This window comes from Pinus tabuliformis, chromosome 2_2 (assembly GCF_031772625.1).
Source record: "Pinus tabuliformis cultivar Carrire ecotype Pingquan chromosome 2_2, CPIR1, whole genome shotgun sequence".
Taxonomy (NCBI): domain Eukaryota; kingdom Viridiplantae; phylum Streptophyta; class Pinopsida; order Pinales; family Pinaceae; genus Pinus; species Pinus tabuliformis.
The window spans coordinates 546,108,528-546,136,016 of record NC_142300.1 but is presented as its reverse complement, the minus strand read 5'-3'; the positions used below and the strand labels follow the sequence as shown (position 1 = coordinate 546,136,016).

The following is a 27,489-nucleotide window of genomic DNA, read 5'->3' as shown; positions in this document are numbered from 1 at the left end:
ATAAATATTTTAACTCAATTGGTTTATATATATAGATAATTTAAAATTATTTGTATTATAATTTTTTAATATTAATTCAATTAAATAAATATATAAAAAATAAATTTGTTTTTATATTAAAAAAAATAAAAAAATAAAAATCTTACAAACAAAACATCTATGTGGTTACTAAGAGCGAGCTTGCAACAAGTGTGGAAATCTCTACAAATAAAAGGTATAAGATGGTCGGAGATGTGTATCAATTACTAATATAATTTAATGGTGATATGTAATGAAATAAACAATCACAAAAATAAAAAAGACAACTTTTTAATGTTATTCTAACTTACTTTAATAATTCATTTTTTCATTAAATTTCATTTTATATAAAAAATATATTCATTAAATTTCATTTTATATAAAAAATAATACTCCAAACCCTTTATTGAGAATACAAACCAAATATTCTTAAACTAGCATTTGCACCCCATGTTGCAAAGAAACCATTGTAAGGAAAGGCACTATAAAAGGAACTAGTAGTTTGAAGTGTCTTGTAAAATCAATTCAATCTCTGCACAACGTTATAATGTTTCAACATGATATATTTACAATGTTCAAGATCATTTAATCAACATTTATTACCACGAAAAAGAACAATATAAAGACTAGGAAAATAGGATTCTGATCACCCTATGAGGACACAAATAATAATCCCTATGAGTACACAAATAATAATGTTGAAGGTATAGTTGAAAGAATTTCACAAAATGGCTTGGCTTCAACTTTCCTTTTAGATGCAGTATCCACTTGCAAAAATGAAATTAACCTGAATAAGCATAGAGGAAGGGTGGGTTATGTAGATGGAAAAATTGAGAAGAACCACAAGATCATAAAATGAAGGAGAAATAAACTTCAAATAACAGTGTTAAATTGACACTGATTTTCTCAATACAACCATGACCATAAACAACAATGGTGTGATACACTCCATTCCTAGATCTCAACTACAATATTCTCTACAGAACCTTTGTGCCCATTTTCACTGAAGAAAAAACCATTACATATAATAAGGTGGCAATAAGACAAAAATATGATAGATATGAAATGGGAAAAAACCAGTAAGTGGTGACAAGACTAAAATAGCTATGATATTAAATTTGACAAGTAAGCTTCTAACTATAATAACAGTTCAATGAATGGTAAAGGTGCTCTACAACAGATAGAAAGAGATGTTGACTTATGAACTGCCATTTAATAAAAATATCCCATTTATGTTAAGAACTTGTAAAAGTATGGAATCAAGTTGTAGGTGGCAATTACCTGCATTGCTTCCCCCTCCTTATCACTAGATTTTGGGCCTTTCATGGGTCCTGCTTCACCAAAAATGTTTCCCTCATCCTCATCCATAGTAATTTTCTGATTTGTTTTTTTTTGTTCTCACTTTAGCCTTTGTTGATAGATACAAAACAATAACTGGCTATTATACTGTAGAAGTTGTTTTTAGTGGTGTTGTAGGACGAGCATACTCAAATAATGAGGGTGTGGCATGTGAAAGAAATAGTGAGTAGGAGGGAACCAAAGTGTGTAGGAATTCTCTTTGTGAATGTATAAGGTTCAAGAGAAATACAACTTGATTTAATAAAAGATAATGGAGAATTTTTCTATTTAATATGTTTTATTTTTTTATTGTTTATGATAGTGAGTAGGAGGGAACCAAAGTGTGTAATAATTCTCTTTGTGAATGTATAAGGTTCAAGAGAAATACAACTTGATTTAATAAAAGATAATGGAGAAATTTTCTATTTATTATGTTTTCTTTTTTTATTGTTTATGATAGTGAGTAGGAGGGAGCCAAAGTGTGTAAGAATTCTCTTTGTGAATGTATAAGGTTCAAGAGAAATACAACTTGATTTAATAAAAGATAAGAGAATTTTTTTATTTACTATGTTTTGTATTGTGATATTCATTTCTTTCATTTTGTAACTCTTATTTTGCAAGTCACTAGTCTATATGAATATCAAATCCATGATATTTCCATGAAAAATATGAGTTCCCTTATGACTTTCTTGAAGGAATTTTCTAAGAACTTTTAAAACTCCCCATAGTCTCCCTTATGAAGCTCAGAAGACACACCATTCCTACAAGTTAAGTGTGATACTCTATTTCTTTCTCTAAGAATGATAATTCTTTTACATCCCTTATCCCTTATCTCATGAAGCATATTTTTGTCCTGTTAAAACTTTTTATATTTTAAATTAGTCATAGATTCTATTGTAAATTAGTTATAGTGTCTAAGATGATGAAACTTTATTTTTGTCATGTTAAAACTTTTAATATTTTATTTTAGTCATAGATTCTATTGCAAATTAGTTATAGTGTTTGAGATGATAAAACTTAAGGGGATATTTATATGACTATAAGATCTATAAATTTATTATCATTTCTTATTTATTTATTTAGATTTCAGTTTTATTATCATTCACAAATTTATTTTTCCAATCAATTATCTTGATAACATTCTTTCTACTTTGTACTTAGCACCTTCCAAGTGCAACATTGTACCCTATATTTGGATATGATGATGTGTAAATTTTTCTTTAGAAATTACTTAGTTTCAACAAAGTCACTTCACTTATAATGCTTAATATTCACAAATCATATATATATATATATATATATATATATATATATATATATATATATATATATATATATATATATAGATGACTTGACCTATTAGATTTATTTCTGTATATTCAAATCAATGAATATCCTAGAATAAAACTAATAGATAAATCATCCAAAAAAAATATAATGAATAAATTTACATAAAATTCGCTATTTATAATTTTCCCAAATTTTATAACTTAATTATTTTTCAACATCTTTCTTTACTTATTTCACCATTTAGATTTCTAATAATTTTATTTCTTTAGTTTCATTTTTATTATGTTTAAATATAACTACAAAATTAGGGCAGCTTAGTCCTTTCCACTCAAGCTGCAAATTATGCTTTGGGAAAAATTATTTAGTTTCAACAAAGTCACTTCACTTAAAATGCTTAATATTCATAGATCATATATATATGACTTGACCTATTAGATTTATTTCCATATATTCAAATCAATGAATATCCTAGAGTAAAATTACTAGATAAATCATCCAAAAAAATTATAATGAATAAATTTACATAAAATTCATTATATATAATTTTCCCAAATTTTAAACTTAATTATTTTTCAGCATCTTTTCTTTACTTATTTCACCATTTATATTTCTAGTAATTTTATTTCTTTAGTTTCATTTTTATTATATTTAAATATATCAACAAAATCAAGACAACTTAGTCCTTTCCACTCAAGCTGCAAATTATTCTTTGGGAAAAATTATTTAGTTTCAACAAAGTCACTTCACTTATAATGCTTAATATTCACCAATCATATATATATATGACTTGACCTATTAGATTTATTTCTATATATTCAAAAGCATATGTTACATGATCAAATGTGCACTACGGACATAAATATTGTTGATTGATCATCAGAAAATTGGTACCGCCACCATCAGGTTTGCAACAATTCTTTGGTATTCGATTTTCCACAAATAATTTAATTGCAGTTATAACCAAAAAAACGATTAAGGAAAAAAACAACAAATCCAAATTTATTATTGCATAGACATATGTCATCCTAATCTCATCCTAAGAATTAAAGAAATTCTATAGCATAAGTTGCATGATCACTGCCGATAGAAAGATTGAAAGATTGTTGATTGATCATCAAGAAATTGGTATCACCACCCCCAGTTCTGCAACAATTTTCTAGTATTTGATTTTCCACAAATAACTTAATTGTAGTTATAACCAAAGAACGATTAAAGAGAAAAATAACAAACCCAAATTTATTATTGCATAGACATATCTCATCCTAACTGTTTAGTCAAAATTGACAAGAAATAATTACTAAGAGATAAATCTAGAAAATAGCAAGAAGATGTTTTCACAGGAGTCAATCAGAAAAATGCAGTGTACTATAGTTCAAAGAAAGCAGAATACTAAACTTGGAAGCTTGGTAACCAGTAACTCCAAAGGAACCTCGGATAAGCCCCTTTTCCATATATTCTCGATTCCATATATTCCCAAACAGGCAGACACGACCTCCATAGGTGAAACAACGTTGCCTGGGAAGTAGCCAGTCTGGAAGGGATTGGTCACTGCTCCAGCAAGAATAGTGGGGATGTTGATCATCATCCCATCGATGCACACTACCCTAGGCATTGAGTTTTGGAGTTCCCTACCTAGGCATAGGGTAAATGAACATTCTTCTTTCACAAGAGATTGGTATGGAATCCACATCTCATACAGAAGCCTTCCACAGTAACATCATCACCTTAGATTCTCCAAGTGCAGAGTTTTTTGGAGAAGAACACCAACCAAAATCTTGAGTTTAACATCCTTGAACTCAAACCCTACCAATAATTAACCCACTTGCTCATTTTTAGAGTCGTTTGCTCCATGTTGTGCAGGGGAGCTTTGCTCATAACTGATTTATAACTATTTAATACCCATCGAAAGATTTCATAACTAATAATACTGGTCAAATTTAAATTTATTTCTATCGTCTAACACCTGAATCAATGGCACACAAAAAGAAAGGTGGCATGGGAGGGGGTTCTTCTTAGAGGGAACCTTACGGCATAAAAATAACACTAAAGTCTGGAATTTTTTGTTATTTCAATTTAGAAGTTTGGAATTTAATTAAATTTTTAAAAGGAAATATGGAATATAAAAATTTAGAAATCATTTATTTTTATTTACTTTTTAAAATGTTTAGAAATAAAAATCCTATTGCTTACATTACTAAATATAACAAAAGATAATGAAGAGAAACTTATCTTAATCTTTAGGTTTGATATTTTAACAATATATTGAAAATGTTTAAAATTGTTGGATTTAAATGCGAAAAGTGAGGAGTATTTCACTATTTGGTAAGGTTTAATTCGCATGAGGATCTAGCCTAAAACCATGGGGATACCTTTTAGGTAGTGGTCATACATGTGGTTGCACCCAGAGAGATTATACAAAATGGTTCTGTGGCTCATGCACATAAGTGCATCAAATCCCACCATGGTGTTTGATTTTCAAAAATATCCACAATTTGATTTTCAAAAATATCCACAATGGTTGGGGGCTTTGACTCTCACATGAGTTGTCAATCCTTCCAATGTGCATTCCACCACATGCAAATAACAAGCATAAGACACCCAACCCACTTGAACCAACTTCATAATCTTTGATGGAATTGACATAAATGATGGGTTATCAATTCAAGTGTATGTAGTGTTTACTCCCACACATTGCTATTATTGTGGCTTAGCTTTGGCACTTCAATGAACCATGATAGAGATGACCTTGGTTTCACAAATCACTAGCTTTAAAAGATCAAATATTTATGTGTTGTTTGGGTAAGTTTCTCTAGGCCTAGACTATTATTCTATTTCATCTGTGGTCTCCGCACAATGTTTATTTGTTTTGTTTTGTTTTTTTCCCCTTTTGTCTAGGGGGTTGGGTGGCCTCCTCCCTTTGTCCATCTTTGTTCATTTTGTCATACTCCCTTTTTCACATTTTGTTTCCTTGGTGTTCTATTTGGGGCCTTGTTTTTCCTTCCAAATCTCTCTCTATATCCTCCCCTTCCATGTTCGTGGTTGAATTTGGTGCTTTTAAGTGTCCCTTTCCCTATGAACCTTCTCCTCGTCCCTCCAAACCACGTTTTTTCCTTCACCATGGTGTATCCTAGCTCCTCCCATGGTCATCATGGTTGATGTGGGAGCAAGGGCCATCCTCATATGAGAGTCCAACTCAATGTTGAGGTGTTGGTAACTTGTTACTAGGAGAATACCCCTAGTTTTGTGTGGGAGGACATTAATGTGACGCAAAATGAAGCATGGGTAGAAAGGAGATTTATTTGGATGTATAATCAAGGAGAATGTTGGTCACTAGATACCAAACCCACGCAACGATCGCTCATGAAAAACTCAATGCATGTAGACCATTGATATTTATTCACAAATTAATACCACCGTTGGGAAGGTTTTAGTGGAAAGGAGTGAGGTGCAACAAGAAATTTTCCTCATCATACATGCCTTGTCGCTGCAATTAAAGAAATTAGATAACAAGGTGTCCACTTTGGCAAAGAAAATTGTGGATTTGGCAAAGAAAATTGTTCCACAACGGTCTAATTTACCTAGCACATACTAATAATCATAAAATTGATTTTTTCAACTTAATTAATATAATTTGATGACTAACTTACCAAAAACACAATATATTGAAAATACAATGGCACATGAAAGTTTGAACTTTTGTTATTTACTTTTAAAAATTTAGAATTTAATAAAAAATTTGAAAAACACAAAAACAAATACAAAAATTTGAATATAGATATATATAAACTATAAAACTTAAAAACAAAATTCACATGACTTTTATTGATATACACAAAATTCTAACTTAATTATTAGTCATTAATATTAATAGAATGATATGAATAATAAATATAAACTAAATAAATAAATAATATAAAATGACTATAAAATAATAATAGTTTTTATATTTAATATACATATATATAATTAATTTTAATTTTAATATTATAAATTAACATTTTATTTTATTTATTTGAATTACAAACTCTATTGGAAATATTTTTATTATTTTCAATATATTTATTTAAACTCTTTGATTTGACCAAATTTTAATAGCTTTACCTTTATCAAGCACGACTTATAAGTTTTCGTTTAGGATTAAAAATAGATATTCCACCCTTGTAAAATGTCACAAGTAGCTCGAATTCCTGAACGCTGTACGAGCATTTAATAAGAAGTGTCTTGGTTTTTTTTTTGATGTGTTGTATACTGGTTGTCTTTGCCCTGCGCTTAATTTCTCCTCGAATTTTCTTTCAATACATATGGCTCGAATTTCTGAAGTTGCATTTGAAATTATCATTCTGAGATTTATTTCTTGTGGTTTAAGATAGCTTGATTCATTCGAGTAGAAATCAAAACCTGGAAAACAGTATTAATTATAGGATTAAAAGACAGTCTTACCAGCACGGGGATAAAAACATTTGCGGAAGTTCAGAGGAAGAGGAGGTTACAGAAAACCATGATGGTTACATAACTCTGTCAATTGCCATTGTAGTTTAATGCTGAAATAAAACGAAATGGCAGTGGTTGCCAAAGAGAGATCGAGATAAAAAAGAAACCATGACCTTTATTACCAAATTTCTGTCCCTATTGAATCCATAAAATTGCAATCAATCCATTAATTTACAAAATACATCCATAATATACAAATTATATGCCGGCGGTGGTTGGACGACCAGCAGGGGATCGATCCCTCTCCCCATTCCTCTCCTTTGCGACCGAATTGAATCATATTTCAATTTCAGTTTGGGGTCCAACAGCTGAGATACATCACGCATCTCAAGGACTCATCCTTTACTTCTGCTTTCTTTGATTTTGCTGCTGTTTCTTGAAGATGGGGTTTCAGATCCCTTTCAAAAGCAATAGCAGATTTCAGGGCAACAGCAGCAGCACCAATGGCAGTGGCAGAAGCAATCCCCAACGTATTAGGAGAAATAGAGAATAACTTGGGCGTTATGAGTAGATTCTTGAAATTGAAAGCCCGCTGATCTCTGAAGATCCTGAAACCCTCAATGGCCACCATGGCCGCCATACACGAAGCCCTCTTTGAAATAGAACTCATCTTTCTTTCTTTGGAATTAGATTCGGACTTGTAGAGCAAAGAAAATAAACAACAAAATAACTATTGTGAAGTTGCAGACTGATATTGTACTGAGATTTAGTTGTATATTTAAATGTGTGTAGGTTATACGCAAAGCCAACAGGAAGGGAAGACGACACTGCATAAAACCCAAACCACTAATTAATTCTATCGGCGGCTGTCACAAATCCAATCCATTCCGTGGCTGGTTTTTCATTTGGTTGTTGTGGATGCTTTCCGGTTTTAAGTGTGGTTTTGCTCAGGGAAAGAACACAGAAAACACGGTTTTGGGCAGGGGCAAGTGGCTGTTTCGAAACCTCGCCCCACGTTTTCACTACTCGTCATTTCCATCTCAACAACCGTTCAGTATTGTGACACCCCCGGGGTTTTTTTGAAAGTAGTTAGTAAGGACACAAGTAAATTGTTAATAATTAGTTATTGTGTGAGTGGCAATAGTAAATGGAAATTGTAAATATAAATTGGGTTATTTTAAAATAAAAGAAAATATAATATTATTTTTTCTTGAGAAGATATGAGAAATTACGGATGAATTTTAGTAACTCTCTTTTTTACTAGAGGAGTGATCAGTTAGGAGCAGTTATCTCCTTGTCTCTTCTTTTTTCAAGAAAAAAGAAAGGGAGAGAAGGGGTAGAGGTTGGCAAAAAATGAAGGAGGGGGTTCCCTGAGCTGAACAAGATTCAGTGGGAAAACTTTTAGAATATATCTTTTTTGGTGGAAGAAAATGTTTGTAGGCTGGACTTGGAGTCTTGAGGCCAAGACCACTAACTGCTACCTTAGAAACTGTTCTGAAGGAATTGAGGAGCTTAGGGGGAGAAGGTTGGATGTGATAGTCAACTTCTCATTGGAAGGGTGGAGAGGATTCATCGAGCTTAGGGGCATAAGGTTAGATGTGATAGCCAACTTCTCATTTGAAGGGTGGAGAGGATTCATCTGTGAATTTCAGATCCTCGATAACAGATAAGTGTTTTTAGCATGTGTATATGATTAGCAAATGTTTATAGTTATTAAGGAATAAGACACTGAGTCAGAGTTCATTGTAATGAATTGTTGATATAATGATGAGTAGAGTTCTTTTATGGTTATATCTGACAACGAAAAATTAGAAATTGAATTGATAATTGTATTTTTCAAGGAACAAAAAAGAAAAGTATTGTGTATGGGCTTAAGGCCACTGTTGGTGAAGATTACAGAAACAAACTGGTACCTGAAAATCATTGTGTGTATATCTATATATAAAGCTCTCATGATTCCAATAATGAGTAATGGCATAGCAAGTTGTATGAAATTCTCTGTTAGCCTTTAATACTCAAAACTTCAACCAGTGAATATTAAAAGAATTTTAGTGCTGATCATAATGGAAATACAATAGAAATCTGCAAGGTAACAGGGTTGTTTGTTGCTCGGGTACAAATGAAATATCTAGAATTAAATATTTAATAATGCCCAAAGTTTGGGAAAATAACGGTTTACTCCAGATTTATTCCTAATGGCTAGCCAGGTGGGACAACTTGAGGGACAGTTCTGAAGAATGCCGCATGGTGCACAGGCTGCCATTACTACTGTCATAGAACCCACACCAACAAGCAAAAGAAAAATAAAATTGGGTATTGCGGAATACTAACTGAATAAGAACCATTAGAATACATGTGCAACAAAATTGTCAATAATACCTTCTGCATTTAAGAACATAACAAAACTATGTGGCCATAACTGCCTCGTGTAGTTCATGGGCCAGCGAGACAAGACTAAGAGCTTAACATTCCAAGAAAAGTATAATGCAGAGAAAAACTCAAGAAACTATGCATGCGTAAGGACCGACAACCAATTAAATAAGCAAGTGAGAAAGCCTCTGTTGATAAAAAAAATATATGCTTGAGAACCACTAAACAAGAAAAGGCGGAGCTGTAACATTTAATATCCATATTATACCAGGAACCAACATCTATTCCTGTGAATAACTCAAGGAGTCTCGGAGACCTTGACAGGAAGGGTCTAAACCTTGAATAATAATTTACATATAAGGCGAGAAAAAATTACAGTTAAGTTAGGGCTGCAAAGTCCATACCCTGTAACCTATGTTGCATGGGTTCCTGAACCTGGGGTGGGGTTCTCGAACTTGTCCCGGGTTCTCGTCCCCAAGTATTGGATTCAGATTCGAGTGCTTCTGAGAAGAACCCAAAAGAACCGGGTTCGTCATTAAAAAAAATTGGGTTCTTTTGTCTTGACGGGTACAAAAAACCCTGATGATGGGTACTTGGAATGCCAAAATCAGGGTCTTTTGGGTTTTTTGGGGTTCTTTTAGTTTTTATATTTTATTTTTTAATTAAGTTAATGGGCTTCCCCTAATATTCTAGGTAGTTAATTCTTCATCTTGCGAGAGGAATTGGAGTACTTATGCCTTTATCCATTTAGTAAAGAGAAATATATTGGGCTCAAAGAAGGTAGAGAACTTAGTGTACGTTCATAGCACACTTCGTCTCATATCTCGAAAAGACCCTGGATACGAGGGTTCTTTCAAGGGATGGGACCAATACACAAACAATGCTATGTGTGTGGACGAGGAGATACAACCAAATGGCCTTATTGAGCTACCTCCAATTGCTATGGATGAGCAAGAGCCTTAGGATGAGAGTGATCCCTTCTTGGAGAGCATGCTAACTAAAGATCTGAGTGATGTTGATGACATCGCTTGAGGAAGCCATTGTTCACTATTAGATATTTTTATTTTAGTATTTTAAAATTTCCCAGATCTTGTTGGAGATGCCTTAAGACAAATTTTGAATGTAGTATGACAATGGACATATATCATGTTTCTTATTAATATGTAAACTCCAATTTGCATTTGATATCAAACTAGAAATTTTGAAATTTCATTGTGAATGTTGAATGTTCAATGATGTGTATGTTTAAATATTTAAAGTTTAAATCATAAATATTTTAATTTTCTTGTTTAAAGTTGAAAATATACAAATTCATATATATTATAATTTATAAAATATAATATATTATATTATATATATATATATATATATATATTATAATATACCCCCGACGAACCCACACACCTTGTTTCGAAAAATGGCGTACCCATCCCCATCCCTGCACCCGTACCCGTCCTCGAACCCACATTTCCTGGGAACATACCCTGTAACAAACTAAATAAAAGCAATTACGAAATCCCATAATAGGAAAGCAACCTTTGGCCTCAGAGTTTCCTATATTCACAAGAATTAATCACAACGCGACTTAAGCAACCATGTAGGAAGGTCGTCGAGTAAGTAGAGTAATCTCACCTGGAGATTGTAGAACAATTGTTAATTTTCCATTCGACCTAGGTTACCCTGTTTGAACGAGAAAGGGGTTTGAGTGAATTTGACCTGTAGACAATGGGTTACGTTAGTCTACAAAAACCCTCAACCTATAGCGACAGAAAGGGTAAGGGAAAGATAACACATAATGCAGCTTGGGACCATGATTTACTTGTGAGGATTTTTGGTGTTCGGATATGAATCATGCAATAAACCCAATTCCACATTAATAGGCAACCCGAGGCTCGACTGGTTATTTCAAGGCTATCATGCAAGGTATATGCAGGTCACAGTTTCCCTACCTAGCATTGAACATTTATCATAACATAACAATGTGTAATAACAAGTTATAATTGTAACAAAAATAAGAGTAACAACAAGTTAAGGGTCACAACAACACACTGAAATCATTACACAACAAAGATATAACAAAACAGAAAATAAACCTACGCACACATCTAATCCAACAATTCCTAGTCACAAGAGTGGGCCCAACTCCCCGATCAGGGCTATGGCAAGATCAAGATCTATAAAATACTCAAAAGATTAGCAATTGTATTAATCAAAATGTCATTACAGAGGTCTGCGATTACAGCTCAAAAATATTGCATATCTTCTAGTGATGGCTTTCCGAGCCCCATAATCACTACTTATACATTCATTAACAACTATCAGTGCCTAATATTATGGCAACTATCTGTCTGCAAATACATAGCGGTTTCTTGAGATATAAAAAAAATACAAAGATAACACTTTTCCTGATCGATAGGTTGAACCACCGTTGCAACGGATATCCAAAGATAGCGCTGCCAGCTCAATAGTCTGCATACATTAAATCATGCCTTTGACTATCATTCCTCCAAATCTACAGGAAAACTTAAGTTAGCAAGTCGCTTTAGGAAATAATCCCCTACGACTATGCTTCATTGATTAACAATTCACAAAGATATGACCATAGGTGTACCTTCGTTGTTTAGAATGTAAATCGACCAACAAGGGCATGAAATGAGTACAGGAAAGGGATAAAAAGGTGGGTAAAAAGTGGGCAAAATTGGCAACCAACATCTCCCTGTTGGCATTATAATACAAGTATGATACAGGTGTTGTCCTTGATGGCAACTCTCTCAGAGGTACGACAACTCACTCAAATGACAGATCATAGTGCAGCAGGTCAAGAGTAAAGAATTAATTATTAGAGAGAGGTATACACAGGTTAACCTTGATGAAAATGTGTATACACGCGGGTTAGTAGAACAAAAGGCGCGTATACGTACACACGCAGTTTCACAGAAGGAAAGACGCGTACATGTTGGAAAACTAAGTTTTGGGCCGTGGTATTGGGTCCATGGTATTTTGGTATTGTTCCATGGTATTTGGTCCGAAGTATTGACCCCAGGTATTGGGTCCAAGGTATTAGTTCTATGTGGTTTGGGACCATGGTATTGAGAGAGGCCTAAACCTATATAAAGATAAGAGCATTAGGCCAAGAAGGGCGAAGTGTGCAAGTAAGGAATCTCTGATGAAGTGTGAGATCTAGTATGCTGGTTATGGGTTTGTGATGCTTTGCTTGATCTGAACTAAGGAGACACCTATGTGGTTGATAAAGGTTGATGGATCGGGATCATGAAGACTAAAATGCATTATCATTATATGGTATGATCATGAATAGATCTGAATACTGACGCATGTCTTATCCTTTATATCTTATGTTCTGGGTATATCTGAAGTTGAAAATTGCAGTGAAGGTATAAGTAATTATTTTCAGATCTATACGTGGGTTCTCTCTGGTGAAAGTGTGTATACACGCTGGTTTGACATAGTCAAGTAGCGTATACATTATGAGATTTGATATTTCAGGTTGTTGTTGGTTCTAGTGATTGTTGCAGAGTTTTGGGCTCTGGTCTGTGTTCTGGTGACTGTGTTTTGATGACAGGGTTTCAGTGATTCAGTTGTTGGGTGATTCAGAGTTAATGATTGTATTGCAGTGGTGATTGTTTTGTATTTATGGATCCAGTCTGAAAATTTATGAAACGTGGTCCCTGGAAGAAAAGAGAAGGTTGTAGCCTTCTGTAGGTCAGCACCTACGTACTAGTACATCAGCTAGTACAAGAGCTAAGGGATCAACTAACTGAATTATAAGTTTACTAGATATACGTTAGTTGCATTAAACACAATTGTGTATACACACGGGTTGCCTTAACTAAAGTAGCGTATATGAATCTGATAATGGAAATATTGATTTGCTAACACTGATTCACCCCCCCCCCCCTTTTCAGTATTATTTCCAACACTCCCCCCAACTAGCCTTTCTACATGTCCTCATGTAGCTCGTCTCCTACGCAGATCTGTGTTAGAACCACTGTGGTCAACATGGAGCTGTGCAAGGTCATACTTCACAGCCATTTTTTTTTCCGGAAACTTTGTATCTATATGTGTGAAGGAAATCCTTGTGTACCACATAATTTGGTTTGCACTGCTCAACTGGAAACCAAACAATAGGAAAACGAAATCTCAGACCCATCCATCGGATCCCACAGGTTTGAATACATGTGATATATCATGGTATTCTTTCCAAAGCCAGAACAAAATTAGGGGCCCCAAAAGGTTCGTGTATCCTTACTGCAGTTGATGACAACACCCGTCGTTTCTGACAGCCGGACCGAGCCTCCTCCTAACAAGTAAAAATTTTCTTTGTACACATAACAACGCACCACTTCTACATTTCCAGCATTTGACCCTTCCACCCTTCTATTCCCAAGAAGGTACGATGTTTGTTAAAAATATTCACAACCTCACAATGCTCTGCCCGAACTACAAGTGGCATTTTCGCTTGATTCTCTTTGAACGTGTCGAAGGATTTCTTCCACTTAACCTGGGTAATCGTGAAGGAGGTGAAGGCTCTCAACTAAATATCCTTCACATATGGCACTGGATTGAACGATTGATCAGTCCCCAGAAAATAATCATGCATTTAGAGTTCGCACATCAAGTGCTGGTTTAGGATATTGTGACCCCTCAGGTTTTGCAGAAATTGTATCGGATCTTCGATTTTGTGACTTATCTCCTGATGGATGCTCTCCAAATAGAAGAACAGGTACTATTCATGGAGGAACATAGCATAACTATGAGTTGGAGGTCATCTCTCCATTCCCTGTTGCGCCAGTGAAAACATTTCATATTTGTTAGCCTTCAGTCGTTGCACCTGTTCTTCTAGCTCCTCAATCATTTTCTTTTGCTTTCCTTGTTTATGCTTTTCTTTATCCATCTGGTTCATGTAAGCAGTCACTACCCTCACAGCTTTTTCTTGAATCCCTCTCACTCCTTCCCAGTGGGCTTCCAAATAGATAGACCCCTTTTGAAGGCGAGATACAATAGTTGACCATTTTTGAATTTCAACGATGAATAAGAATTCCCGCGACTCAAACAAATGAAAAAATGGTTTGGTCTGTACTGCTGCTGAAGTCGTTTCAGCTCCAGGATTTGCAATAGACTGACCGACATTCCTCTTATGCTTCCTCACCCGTCTCCATAAGTGTAACACCTACTTCCTTAACTTAATAATCTCCAATTTGAATTGCATATTTTCTTTAAATTACGATCGATACCTTTCTTGGATGGGGGCCCTTGTTTTTGCGCACTGTTTAATAAATTCTTTCTTGATAACGAACTCCTCCATTGGTCTTGCGGCTTGTGTTGGATTTGGCGGGTTGATGTCAGGAAACTCGTCAACCGGTTCTTGTTTCACCCTTATTTCCTCTCTCTGCTCCTCAACTTGGGGGGCGGCCCCAACATCTTCTTTCGTAGGTCTTGAAACCTCCACATCTTCCCTAAATGACTCCAGAGCCACTGTAGGCCCTTGCGGAGTAACATTTTCAACACCTTTTTCTTGTGGTTGATCTGGTTGCTTTATTGCCCGGTTATTTTCCTTCATTTCCTCAAAAATTTGTTACGACCCTTGCGGGTTGATACCAACAACAACGTTTTCTTCCAACGAATCTATGTGAACAACACCAGCCACAATTTCTTCAATTATTTGCTCAAAAATTGGTTCTAGCCCTTGCAGGTTGATACCAACAACAATGTTTTCTTCCAACGACTCTGTGCGAACAACACCAGCCACAATTTCTTCAACTTGCCCCTTGGTCGACACTGGTTCTTGTGTAATAGTGTCGACCACCAGTCCTTCGATTTGCCCAATTTGTCCACCAGTCAACACTAGTTCTTGTGTGACAATGTTGATGATGGTGCCCCTAGCTGTCCCTACAAATTTCAATATCGGGGAAGAGATCTTTTCTTTCACCAAGTGTCTAGGGGTGCGAAATTTCCTTGCCCCTCTTGGCAAGGAGGCAGAAAGCGGAGAATGAGGGATATCCTCCTTGATTTCCATCCTTCCTGCACCTGCTATTTCAATTCCTTCTCCTTCCCTTGGTTGTTCTGCACTTTCCTCCTCCTTCTCTTCCTATGCCACCTGTTTCTCGGTTTCGGCCACTTGCTCGGCAGTTGACGTTGATTCTTGTGTAACAACGTCGACTACAACTTCCACTTCTTCCACTTGTTTCTCCATCACTTTAGTAGGCAACGCTGGTTCTTGTGTAACATCATCGCCTGCAATTTCTTCCACTACCAGCAATTCTTTCATCAGTTTAGCGGTCGACGCTGGTTCTTGTGTAACATCATCGACTACACTTCCTTCCACTTCCATTTCTCTTACTTCCAGGTCGACAATCGGCATTGTTTCTTGTGTCGCCTGCATCCCCTTCTACCTCCATTGGTGATTGTGTTGTAGCTTGCTTCATCGCCAATGCTTCCAATTGTTCGGCAGCCGATGCTGGTTCTTGTGTAACAAGGTCATATGTGACTTCTTCCTCTGCCACTAATTTCTTTTTTGCTCTTGCCGGCATCATGGCCACAAGCATAGAAAATTTTAGGGGCGAATGTTTGCCCTTTGGCGAAATTAAGGGGTTTTAAATTTTTAGTGGGCCAATATTTTGTATCATAGCACATTTTTACAAATCACTCAAATAGACCACCTTATTTTAAGGGAGAGGGTAAAAAAGGTAAATTTAGTGGTTGAACTAGAAGTTACAACCTTCCATTCGCCCATTTTCAAGAATAGGTTTTATTTAAGTGAATCCATTCGCAGATTTTCAAGAATAAGTTTTATTTAAGTGTATGAGCCAAATACCATATTTATAAAAGAGGTATGGTAAATTAATAAAAATATAAATAAATGAGAGATATGGTAAATAAATAAAACATTTTTTATATTTACTCCATAAGTCACCTTATATACATGCAAGGGTGTAAACAAATAAAACTATAATTAAAGTGGAGGTATGGTAAATAAATAAAACATCTTTTTATACTTACTCAAAAGGTATGGTAAATAAATAAAAATATAAATAAACTAGACGTATGGTAAATAAATAAAACCTCTTAGAGGTTTTATTTAAGTGAATCCTATGGGCCAAATACCATATTTGTAAAAGAGGTATGGTAAATTAATAAAAATATAAATAAACGAGCGGTATGGTAAACAAATAATTTTTATTTTTATTTTATATTTACTCCATAAGTCACTTTATATTTACAAACACTCAAAAAATGTGTTATATTTAAGTGGAAACCTATGGGCAAAATACTATGGGACAAATACCATGGACTAGATTATTATTAATACCATGCAAAAAAAATTATTAACCCTAATATTAGTATTAATAAAAATAAAAATAGTACATGGTATTGACCCATGGTATTCACCAAAATGGCACATGGAGGTGAAACCTATGGGCAAAATATACCATGGACTAGATTGTTATTAATACCATGCAAAAAAACATTATTAACCCTAATATTAGTATTAATAAAAATAAAAATGGCACATGGTATTGACCCATGGTATTCACCTGGAATGTAGCCTATTTAAATGGGGGAATTAAACCAGCATAGATCCATCTTTACTCTGGATCTACTAACCCCCGAGAGGTATCAAATATCGTGATATGCAAACTAGCATAGAGTGAAAAAATATTTGATCCCTCTCGGGGCTTGGTGGATCAAGAGTAAAAATGGATGTTGTAATTTAATGTATGTTAAACATTTTAGCTTGGTTAAAATAAAAAATAAAATAAAATTCAACTATTAATTTTATTAATTTTTATAAATTACTAATAGTAATTTTTAAGCTCCAGGTTTATGATAACCCATGGTATTGACCCATGGTAATACCATGGTATTTATGTGAGCATAGACTATTTAAAGGGGAAATTCTATCATCTTAGATCCATCTTAATTCTGGGTCTACCAAGTGCTCAGAGGGATAAATAGATTTCATCCCCCTAAGAGTGGTAGATGTGGAGTTAAGATGGATAAAGGTTGGTTTTTATGATAATGAAGATATTAAATAGACTTAGGAAATTATATTGTAAAAACATCTTAAAGTGAATGGTTAAAGCATAGACATTGGACAAGTATATTTGTATACTTCTGTTTTAAACTGAAACAAATCTAGGGCTAAAAAGAATGGATTGATTGCACTAGTAATCCTTCTATAACTTTCCAACATATGCTGCAGTAAACAGATTGTAATTTGGGTAATTTTTCTAACTGCAAACAGGAACATACTTGTGTATTGGCAGGGTGGTTACGACGTCCCTAGAAGTGATGAATTTGAATTTTTCTTGGTTTTATATATAGTATTAGGTTTTTTCTCATGCTTTCTGTGAATGACACGGGTGAATTTTATCCTACATCCACTAGGTTATCGATATGTAATTTCAGTAATTTTGATTTCAAAAGATATTTTAAAGAAATGCAATGATTTCATTTGTGTATTCAATAAACACAATATTCTAATGGAATTCTGCATTTGTGGTTTACCTATATAGATTCCATGGAGAAGTGTTAGTGGTGTGACATCAATTGTCCTCAAGCAGAGGCTTTAGTTTTACTCTTTTTGGAAGCAAATACTTTCTTCCAACATTTGTGAGTTCCATGAAAAATTTGAAAGTCCTAATAGTATTCAATTATGGGTTCAAGAGAGACATAGTATTGAATTATGGGTTAAAGAGATCCACACTGAATGATCTATCGGCCTTATCTTCACTTGGTTTAAGACTATTCACTTGGAGAGCCTGCATATGCCCCCACTTCAAGAGCATAGTAAAGTCATGTAGAACTTAGAGAAGCTATCTTTAACCTTTTAGTGAAGAATGGAAAAATGTCTGGGTTCAATAACAACCAGTCAAGCATTAAGCTTCCAATAATGCTAGATTTTCACCTGGAGCACTTTTGTGATTTGGAGGAGATGCCCCCTCGTATTTGTGACACATCTTCAGTTGTGAATTGGACTATTACTAACTGTCATTTCCTTCGAAAGTTACCTGATGAATTGGGGAACCTCAACTCTTTAAGAATGTTAAGGAAGGAAAGAAAGTACATTATGATAAGTTCTCTTATGCTTTTCAAGTTTTTCTTGGATATCTACAACGTTTTAGGTAGGAAAGTACATTCTGTTAATGAAAATTTGTCTTGATAGAAAGGCCCCATTTCAAATTCTAATACTTTAAAAAAACATTGTATAACTGTGAACATTATATAACTCCCTTGATCGTGAGCACGATTGTGATCAAGATGGAAGACTTCATAGTATGGATTGATTGTTTAGCAGTGATAATTAGTGGGCTCATTCACAAAAGCTTCTATCTCACTAATCCTTTTTATAGAGTTGTCAGATTCAATTTCCAAAGGTTTTAATTACACTATAGAGTTGAGTTATGAGAGAGTTGTGATTCACAGTGTTAAGTATAGTAGCTATGACACTTGAATGAAGACAAGCATAGTAGATGTATCAGACTCTGTTATAAGCTTACCTGCATATTATAAGAGACTTGGTTGGCTTTTTTATAATTTTATAGACAAGTTCCATTTCATGGAAATCTGAAAAAAACAGTGATATTTCCACCATGTGGCTCTTGTCATATATGATTTTATACTTTTTCAAAAAATTCTCTAAGAGTTCACAATGCTAAGATTCACTAGGACCTTACAAAGTTTTATTATTTAGTGAAAGACTCACCAAGATCTTACAAGATTTTATAATTGAGTAAAATATTCGTCATGCCTGGTGAGAGATTCGCCAAAAAATTATATATACATATTATATTGTTGATAAAATCGCCTTCCATTTTTCCTATATACCATGGAGATTTGCCCATTTATTATACATATAAATTTAGGGGGGGTTCTTAAATTTTTCCCTGGCTGCAAGTTCCTCTTTTGCTAATTTAGTGAATTGTGGCCAAGCCACAGAAGTCTGTGATAGGGCATGCACCACAACAGCCTAACAAACCCGTGGTTTGTGAGGACCACCAACGGTTGATGCAACCAATGAACAGACCATGCCATTAACTGAAAGTTATTCCATAAAAAATATGGCATATCTAGAGAATGCACACGACAAAACCGAAGCCATGCAAGAAGTTTAAAATGGTATTTGAACAGGGTAGCGAGCCGACCTTCACAAGTGATGTATCACACCACAAAATACACAACCTTGCCCTCGAATGTGGCAAGGATTTCCGATCGTATCACTTTCCATATTGAACCACAGTTTCCCCTGCCTGCAAGAATAATTCTGGAAATTCTAGTAAGGATGATTTCCTGGGGAACCATTTATGCCCACCTTGTGGCAACCCGCTAACAGTCGAGATAACTTCCTTTGTGACAAGAATTTCCAACCCACAAACTCTAGAATAATTCCCGTCCAAGTTCAATGTGAATTCGACTGTAACGACTTCATCGAATCCCTGCAACCTCTCAAAATAGGTATGCCACCCCGCATTCTGAAAAACCTGCCATACATCCGGATGGCGTTGGACCTATGTTGTGTCTTCAAGTTCATGCCTAACAACTTTCCCACCCATTCTGCAAGTTGCTATGTACCAGCGCTTCGGAGTAGCAGCAAAACTGTTGAGGAGAGAGTTAGCTGGTAAAGTTGCAATGGCAAAGGTTGCGGTTGCACAAGACACAATGAAAGGGAAATCCAAGCGGATATTATGGGAAAAATCCATGGTGGATTATGGTAAATAATGAAAATTATTACAATGCATTGGAAATGATTGTAATTCAATACAATCGTACGTAGTTCAAGTTCCAATGCATATGGATAAATGTACAAGGTATGGTGGGGATCAGAATGATGATGTGGAATGTACGAGTTGGCGCAAGGTTCAACATCAATAATGACAGATCATCATTGCTATTAAATACAACATGTTTAACATTAATACAATACCCCCCCCCCCCCCCCCCCCCAACTAAGGGATCACTGTCCACGGTCATGTCCAGTCATGTCATAGGTGAAATGTCAATCAAATCCACGAAGTAGGTTGGGGACGCACCTGGCGACTTACCTTGACAGAGTAACAACACTAGTGGACTTAGAAAATCGCGATGAAATGAGTAACAACACCAGTGTACTTAGACAACATTGTGATGAACTGAGTAACAACACCGAAGGAGTAACAACACAAGTGAAGTACTTATGCGAAATCAGCATCCACAAAATAACAACACCAAAGGAGTAACAACACCACTGAAGTACTCAGACGAAATCACCATCCGCAGAGTAACAACACTAGAGGAGTAACCACACTAGTAGAGTAACAGCACCAACAAAGTACCTATAGGAAAAATAATAATAAAGTAGTAACAACATTATATATATATATATATATATATATATATATATAAAAGCAAGAGGTGCAGAGGAAGAATTTTCTGCACTAACAATTTCAAAACCAAAATTATCAGAGAGATGTTTAATAAAAGAGTCTTTGGAAATTGGATGGTGATACAATCTGAGGCGATGTCCATTTACAATCAGGGGAGTATGTGCCTCATCGATTGTTACGAGTCTAACAGTCCCGTTATCAAACACCATGTCAACTTCATATGGTCTCATCCATCTAGAGCATATTTTTCCTTTAAAATCTTTGAACCAAGAGTCATAGATCAATGCTCAATCTCCTCTTTGAAACACCTTTTTCTTGATAAATTTATCATGCCATTTAGTTTCTTGCCGTTGAATTGCAACAATGTTCTGAAAAACTACCAAATATTAATATTAATATGTTTAATATATATTAATTTAATTTATATAATAATCATTATACTAATTATTATATTAATTAATTAATATTATAATAATTAATTATTATTATAACAGTTAATTAATTATTTTATAATGATTAATTTTATATTAATTAATTTTGTACATTGAAATTTTTTTATATAATTAATTAACTAATTTTATAATTAATTTCATATTAAATAAAAAAAATTTATAGAAAAATTTTTATAATAACTAATTTTAGATTAATTAATTTTATATTAATTAAATAAAAAATTTTATCTATTAATTTCAATTTATACAATAATCATTATATTAATTAATATATTAATTAATTATTATAATAATTAATTATTATTTTAATAATAGTTAATTAATTATTTTAATGACTAATTTTATATTATTATATTAATTAATTATTTATAATTATTAATATGATTTAAATATATTAAATTAGTTTAATTTATTTATTTCTTATTGTCCCTAGTTTTATTTTTAGGTTTTGAACTAAGTTTCTTTCTCTTAAATAAATTTTTTAATAATATTAAGGAAATTAAAAGCAGTTTATTAGATTAAATAAAATTATATTAAAAAAAAAATTTAAAAAGGATTCTAGCCGACAATGTGTTCCTCCTTGTAATTTCCTTCCTCATTAGTATTTATTTCCCTGATCTGCTCTTCTTTTATTATCATTCTTCAACCCTGATGATGGATCCCACTTGGGATTTGAAACGTTGGTGTAAAAATGTTCATACTGTGGATTCTCCGGTCTCTGATTCAAAAGATACAAACCACAGATCTCTTAAATCCAAAAACTACCAAACAAATTTCATCTAATTCATTTAAATGTTCCAGTGTGTGTTTCTGGGCTTCTGAAAGATCCAAACCTACTTCAAGGGTTGTCTTGAGCATCTTAATTTTGAATTCCACTGGAAACAATGGGGATATCCCATAGGCAAGCTCCTATGGTGAAAATCCTGTTGTGTTCTACCATGTTGTTCTATACGCCCAAAGTGCCTCAAGAATCTTTCCAGCCTAATTTTGGCGATGGTTTGCGAAAATATTCGTAAGGATATTTTCCAACACTTTATTTATACTCTCGACTTGACCATTCGCCTGAGGATGATATGGAGATGTCACCCTATGCTTGATTCCATACTTCTTCATAAGTCCTGCTATCAAATGTGATGTGAACTATGCCCCTCCATCTGAAACTATCTCTCTAGGAGCTTCATATTGAGCAAAAATTTCTTCAATAAGAAGTCTGAGACAACTTGTTCTGTTGCTTTCACAACAACCTTAGCCTCTACCCACTTTGTCACATAATCCGTGCAGACCAGAATGTGGACTTTCTGATGTGAGGATGGATTGAATGGCCCAATGAAATTGATAACCCATTTCTCAAAGGGCTCAAGAACTAGTTGAGGTTGTAACGACATCTCATTCGACCAACTAGGTTGTCCCATCTGTTGGTAGCTATCACACCCTCAGACATATTTCCTTGCATCATGAAAAATAGAGGGCCAATAATAACCCATCTGTAACATCTTATGACCTGTCCTTGTATCTACAAAACGCCCTATACATGGGCCATCGTGAGCAACTTTCAGGACATCATAGATGTCATATTCACCTATGTAGCGTCAGATTTGTTGATCAGGTCCTATACAAAAGAGGTATCCCTCTATCCACGAATAGCGGGCGCTATGATGGATAATCGTTCACTGCTCTTCATATGGTAAGTGTTGAGGTACTTTCCCTGTAAGAAGATAGTTAGCAATATCTGCATACCATGGAGTGTGAGTAGAAATTGCAAAACTATGTTCATCTGGAAAAGTATCTTCTACAGGTGCACCTTCATCACTAGTATTCAACATAAATAGGAAATCTGCAACTACATTATCTTTCCTTGGCTTATCTACAATGGTAATATCAAATTCTTGAATTAATAATAACCATCTCATAATACGACTAGGATTTATTGGTTTATTCATCAGATACCTGATGGTTGTATGATCAGTGTGCATGAAAGTGGGATACCCTGTAATGTAATGCTAAAACTTATTAATAACATAAATAACAACCAAAAACTCTTTTTCAGTTACCATATAGTTCAGTTCAGCAGGAGTCAGATTCTTGCTGACGTAATAAATCACGTACAGTTTCTTGTCCTCTTGTTGTCCCAAGATTTCCCCTATTGCTGTGTGAGAAGCATATGTAGAGATATGAAATGGGAGCTTCCAGTTAGGACCACGTAATATCGAAGCTTTGTAAACTAGTTCTTTGATTTCCACAAAGGTTGTTTCACATTCATCTGTCCACACAAACGTTGAATCCTTAGGTAACAATTGAAAGAGTGGAAATGCTATTTTAGATTTTTTTTCTATAAAACGTCTATAATAGCTAACATAACCAATGAAACTATGTACATGTGTTGGTGTCATAGGTGTAGGAAAACTTAATATTACCTCTACCTTGGCTGGATCAACCCAAATTCTTGCCACTGAAAGAAGATGCCCCAACACTATTCCTTCTTTCATCATCATATGACATTTTATTGCACTAAGAGAAACATGTGTATGCTTACACCTTTTAAGTACTTTCTATAAGTTTTCTAGACCTTCTTCAAAAGAATCCCCATATGGGGTGAAGTCATCCATGTAGATTTCAACACTATCGTTGACCAGATTAGAAAAAATTCCCAATATTTCCGGTTGAAAGGTCGCAGGTGCATTACCGAGACCAAATGGTAGGACTCGATATGAAAAGGTTCCCCAAGGGCATGTGAAGGTAGTTTTATATTGATCCCAAGGAGTTATTTGGATCTGGTTGTACCCAATAAATCCATCCAAAAAGGAGAAGAACTTCTTTCCGGCTAATGTATCAAGGACTTGGTCAATTAAAGGTAAGGGAAAATGATCCTTTTGAGTTGTTTTATTTAATTCCCTGTAATCAACACAAATCTGCCACTTGCCATTATTTTTCGGAACAATGAATAGTGGGGACATCCATTGACTATCCGAGATTGGGTAGATAAATCCCACATTCAATAGTTTCTGTAATTCGTCTTTGATAATGTTCTTTAAAGCGAGATTCATTCTTCTCTATGGTTGCCTAACAGGTCGACATTCTTCTTTAATGTATATGTGATGAGTACATAAATCAACAAGGATCCCTTTCATGTCTGTATATTCCCAAGTGAAGGCTTCTTTCTGTTCCCGAAGGACTTTCAGTAACCGTTCAGACTAGGAAGGTGAAAGGTCAGGATTAACATTCAATGTCTTCCCTAGTTCAATTTCTGTAGGAACACTGTTACAGGGTACACATATAGGAACATTTTCAACTTCAATCTTTCATTCAATGGCTTCCTGAACATTGCAACTCATAACATATTCTAATAGTTGGCGGGTTGAATTAGAAACAGAGTTGGGGCTGCTGATAAAAGTACTAATGGCATCATCTTTTGTTTCATCCTTAAAACAGAGGGCCTCACCAATAGTAAGAATTGGTCTAATTTCTTCGTTTTCAGGTTCGATCCCTTTTGCAGGTAGAGGTTTTTGTGTTAAGGTAAATCCTGGTTTATCTGATGAACTTGGTTTTGTAGGGGGATAAAGGATAAGATTCTTTGTAACTTCCCCATTGGATATTACCATATTTCCCGACCGACACCCAATGTAAGCGTCTATGGTCACAAGCCAAGGTCTTCCTAAAATCAAAGGATGCCCACCAGCTAGGGATTGGGTATGTAATACCAAAAATTCAACATGGTAATGCCATGAGTCTACTGAAATAGTTATATCTTAAAACTTACCTACTGGTCTTATAGTAGACCGATCTCCCAATTCTAGGATGGTTGGAGTTGGTTTAAGGTTTCGCAGGCCCGAGGTAATCATAGTTACAGATGTTATGACATTAATTTCTGCCCCCAAGTCCACCAACACATTTGGGATATCAACCCCATTAATTTGTACTATAAGAATCGAGTTCTCTAAATCACTGTACTTAACACATATAGACTTCCCCAACATTATATCTGATAATTTTCTCATAACATGAATAGTGAGTGGATCCTTTGGTTTTCTTCGAGGTTTCTTAGAGCAACATCCTTTGATTGTTTTGGCATAATTTGTCACATCCTTCATAGCCTGAAGTAACAAGATTTTGACAAACAAATTTTTCAATTCCCCTAAAGAGTCAAATTCAGGATGAGAACTCTGTTTTCTCAAGGATAATCTCTCAGGATAAGGTGGGCGGGTCCAACATTTTCTAGTAACAATTGTTTGAGAAGGGGGTTGTTGTTACATAGGAATTTGTGTTGAACCATCCCCAATTGTTCCAACAGAATTCATAGGCTCTGGTTTTGAGACTTCATCATCAATATGTTCAACAATTATTGGTGAAATTTGAGTATTTACCACCCAATCAGACCGAAGATTTAATTCATTACATTCCACGGTGGCAATATTGTATGCAGGAAGGTTGTGTGTCTCAACTTGTTGAGCCCCCCTATTGTTTGGATTTGGGTTGGATTGAATAGACAATTGTAGAGAAAGAGGAGGATCACTGGTGGAGGCATTAGATGGAAGCTGTAACTGTTGTTGTGGCATAGGGTGGGAGAACTGTCCTGAAGGAGGAGGAGGTCCATGCCAATTCTGGGACCATGAAGGGTTTGGGCCAAACTGCGGGAACCATGGTTTCCAGAGCATTGGATATTGATAGGACTGCAATCATGAAGGTGAAAAAGGTATATACCGAGGCCCAAAATTCATATTATTAAAACACTGAGAAGGGTCTTGAGGCGTACCTTGATTCATGTTCTATGGCTATGGTTGTCATGGTTTCCTTGATCCCATGAAGTACATCTCATCTAATTCTTCATTTTCTCCTTGAAAAACTACCTTCAGCCCAGGAAGAGATGGACAGGTGCTAGTGGAATGAATCTGTTCAAATATTACATAGGTCTCGACAGTATTCACTGAACATTCCTTCAGTGGGTGCTTCTTCCTGCATTGAGGGCAGAAAATAGACATAGCTTTCTCTGCTTCCATATGATTCTATTTCGTTTGTAAAACGTCCAACTATGAGGATAGTCTGCTCAAGATATCAGTTCGTTGGATGTCTTGAGGGTTCAGATCCCTTGCGTCTGCCTCACAGCTCCACGTGAACACTTAATACACAATTCACAGATGGTTTCGAAATATTCCTTTGATATATCTCCCTTTCCTACCAAATTTAAAAGTTCCAAATATTCCTCCCTCAGTGCCTGGAGAAAAATTATCTTTAAGGTGTCCTTATCCAGATCACTATGGCCTGATCTCTGCAAACTGTATTAGAAACGTTCCACAAAGTCCTCCATGTTCTCATCCTCTTTCTACATAATTTAAAAGATTTCTTCCTTAACATCTCTGGATTTGTCGTAATATTGATACTTTTAAAGGAAAATCGTCTTCATATCATCCCATGTAGTAATAGATTTCCTCCCTAAACCCATGAACCATCTCAAAGTTGTTCCCTTCAAAGTGGCGGGGAATATCTTCAATTTATGAGCATCATAAATATAGTCATACCCTTGACATAAAATGTCGAATTCAAACAGGAATGTGTCTGAATCTTCAGAAGAAAGACCATGAAAGTTAGGTAATATTGTCAAAGGAATAGGCTTCATAGGTGCATCACCCCTGATATCTCCAATTGGGAACTTGATCGAAGAAGTTGCAGGAGCCATGAATATCTTCCAATATTCACTTGGAATCTCAACAGGTTCTGGTTGTTCTATAATGCGTGGTTGAGTTCATTTAAAAACACTCCCTCGATCAAATGGTGCAATGAATTCTCTCAAGTCTTATTCTTCTTCTGAGCTTTCAATGTTAAGTTCTCTTGATCCTCTCCTTGCTACTTCTTCTTCCCTGAATTGTGCTTCTGTTATTGGGGAAGGTTCTGGCTATAAAACTGACTACCCTCCAGATCTCGTATGAGATCTCACCCTAACAGTGGCTCACAACAATGCTCCTGATTCAACTCTTGAAATGATTTCTTGGATATAAGTAATTATTCCTAGATATTTCCTTCCTCTTTTTTGGGGTCTTCCTCTGCCCCTTTTATTTGTATCTCTGTTCATGCAATCAGAAAATAAAAGGAAAAAATTCAAGAAAACTGAAAGCTTAGGACCTGGAATAGGGTGAAAACGTCCCTCCCCAAGATGAGAGAGCGGTTCCTATGAAAGAAACAAACAATCTAATGCTCAAGACTTGGAGCAGGATGAA

The 27,489-nt window shown here is 34.9% G+C and overlaps 1 protein-coding gene across 1 annotated transcript; it reads right to left on the bottom strand.

The window, feature by feature from the left end:
* Positions 1 to 7,229: 7,229 nt before the first annotated feature.
* Positions 7,230 to 7,985, bottom strand: LOC149193781 (uncharacterized). The gene has a single exon (XM_089406939.1). The coding sequence runs from the start codon at positions 7,745 to 7,747 to the stop codon at positions 7,427 to 7,429; it is 321 nt and encodes a 106-aa protein (XP_089263065.1). The 5' UTR covers positions 7,748 to 7,985; the 3' UTR covers positions 7,230 to 7,426.
* Between the last annotated feature and the right edge of the window lie 19,504 nt (positions 7,986 to 27,489).

Bases quoted from the DNA above. Each gene is read 5' to 3' on its own strand.
- LOC149193781 (XM_089406939.1), bottom strand. From the start codon at position 7,747: ATGAGTTCTATTTCAAAGAGGGCTTCGTGTATGGCGGCCATGGTGGCC.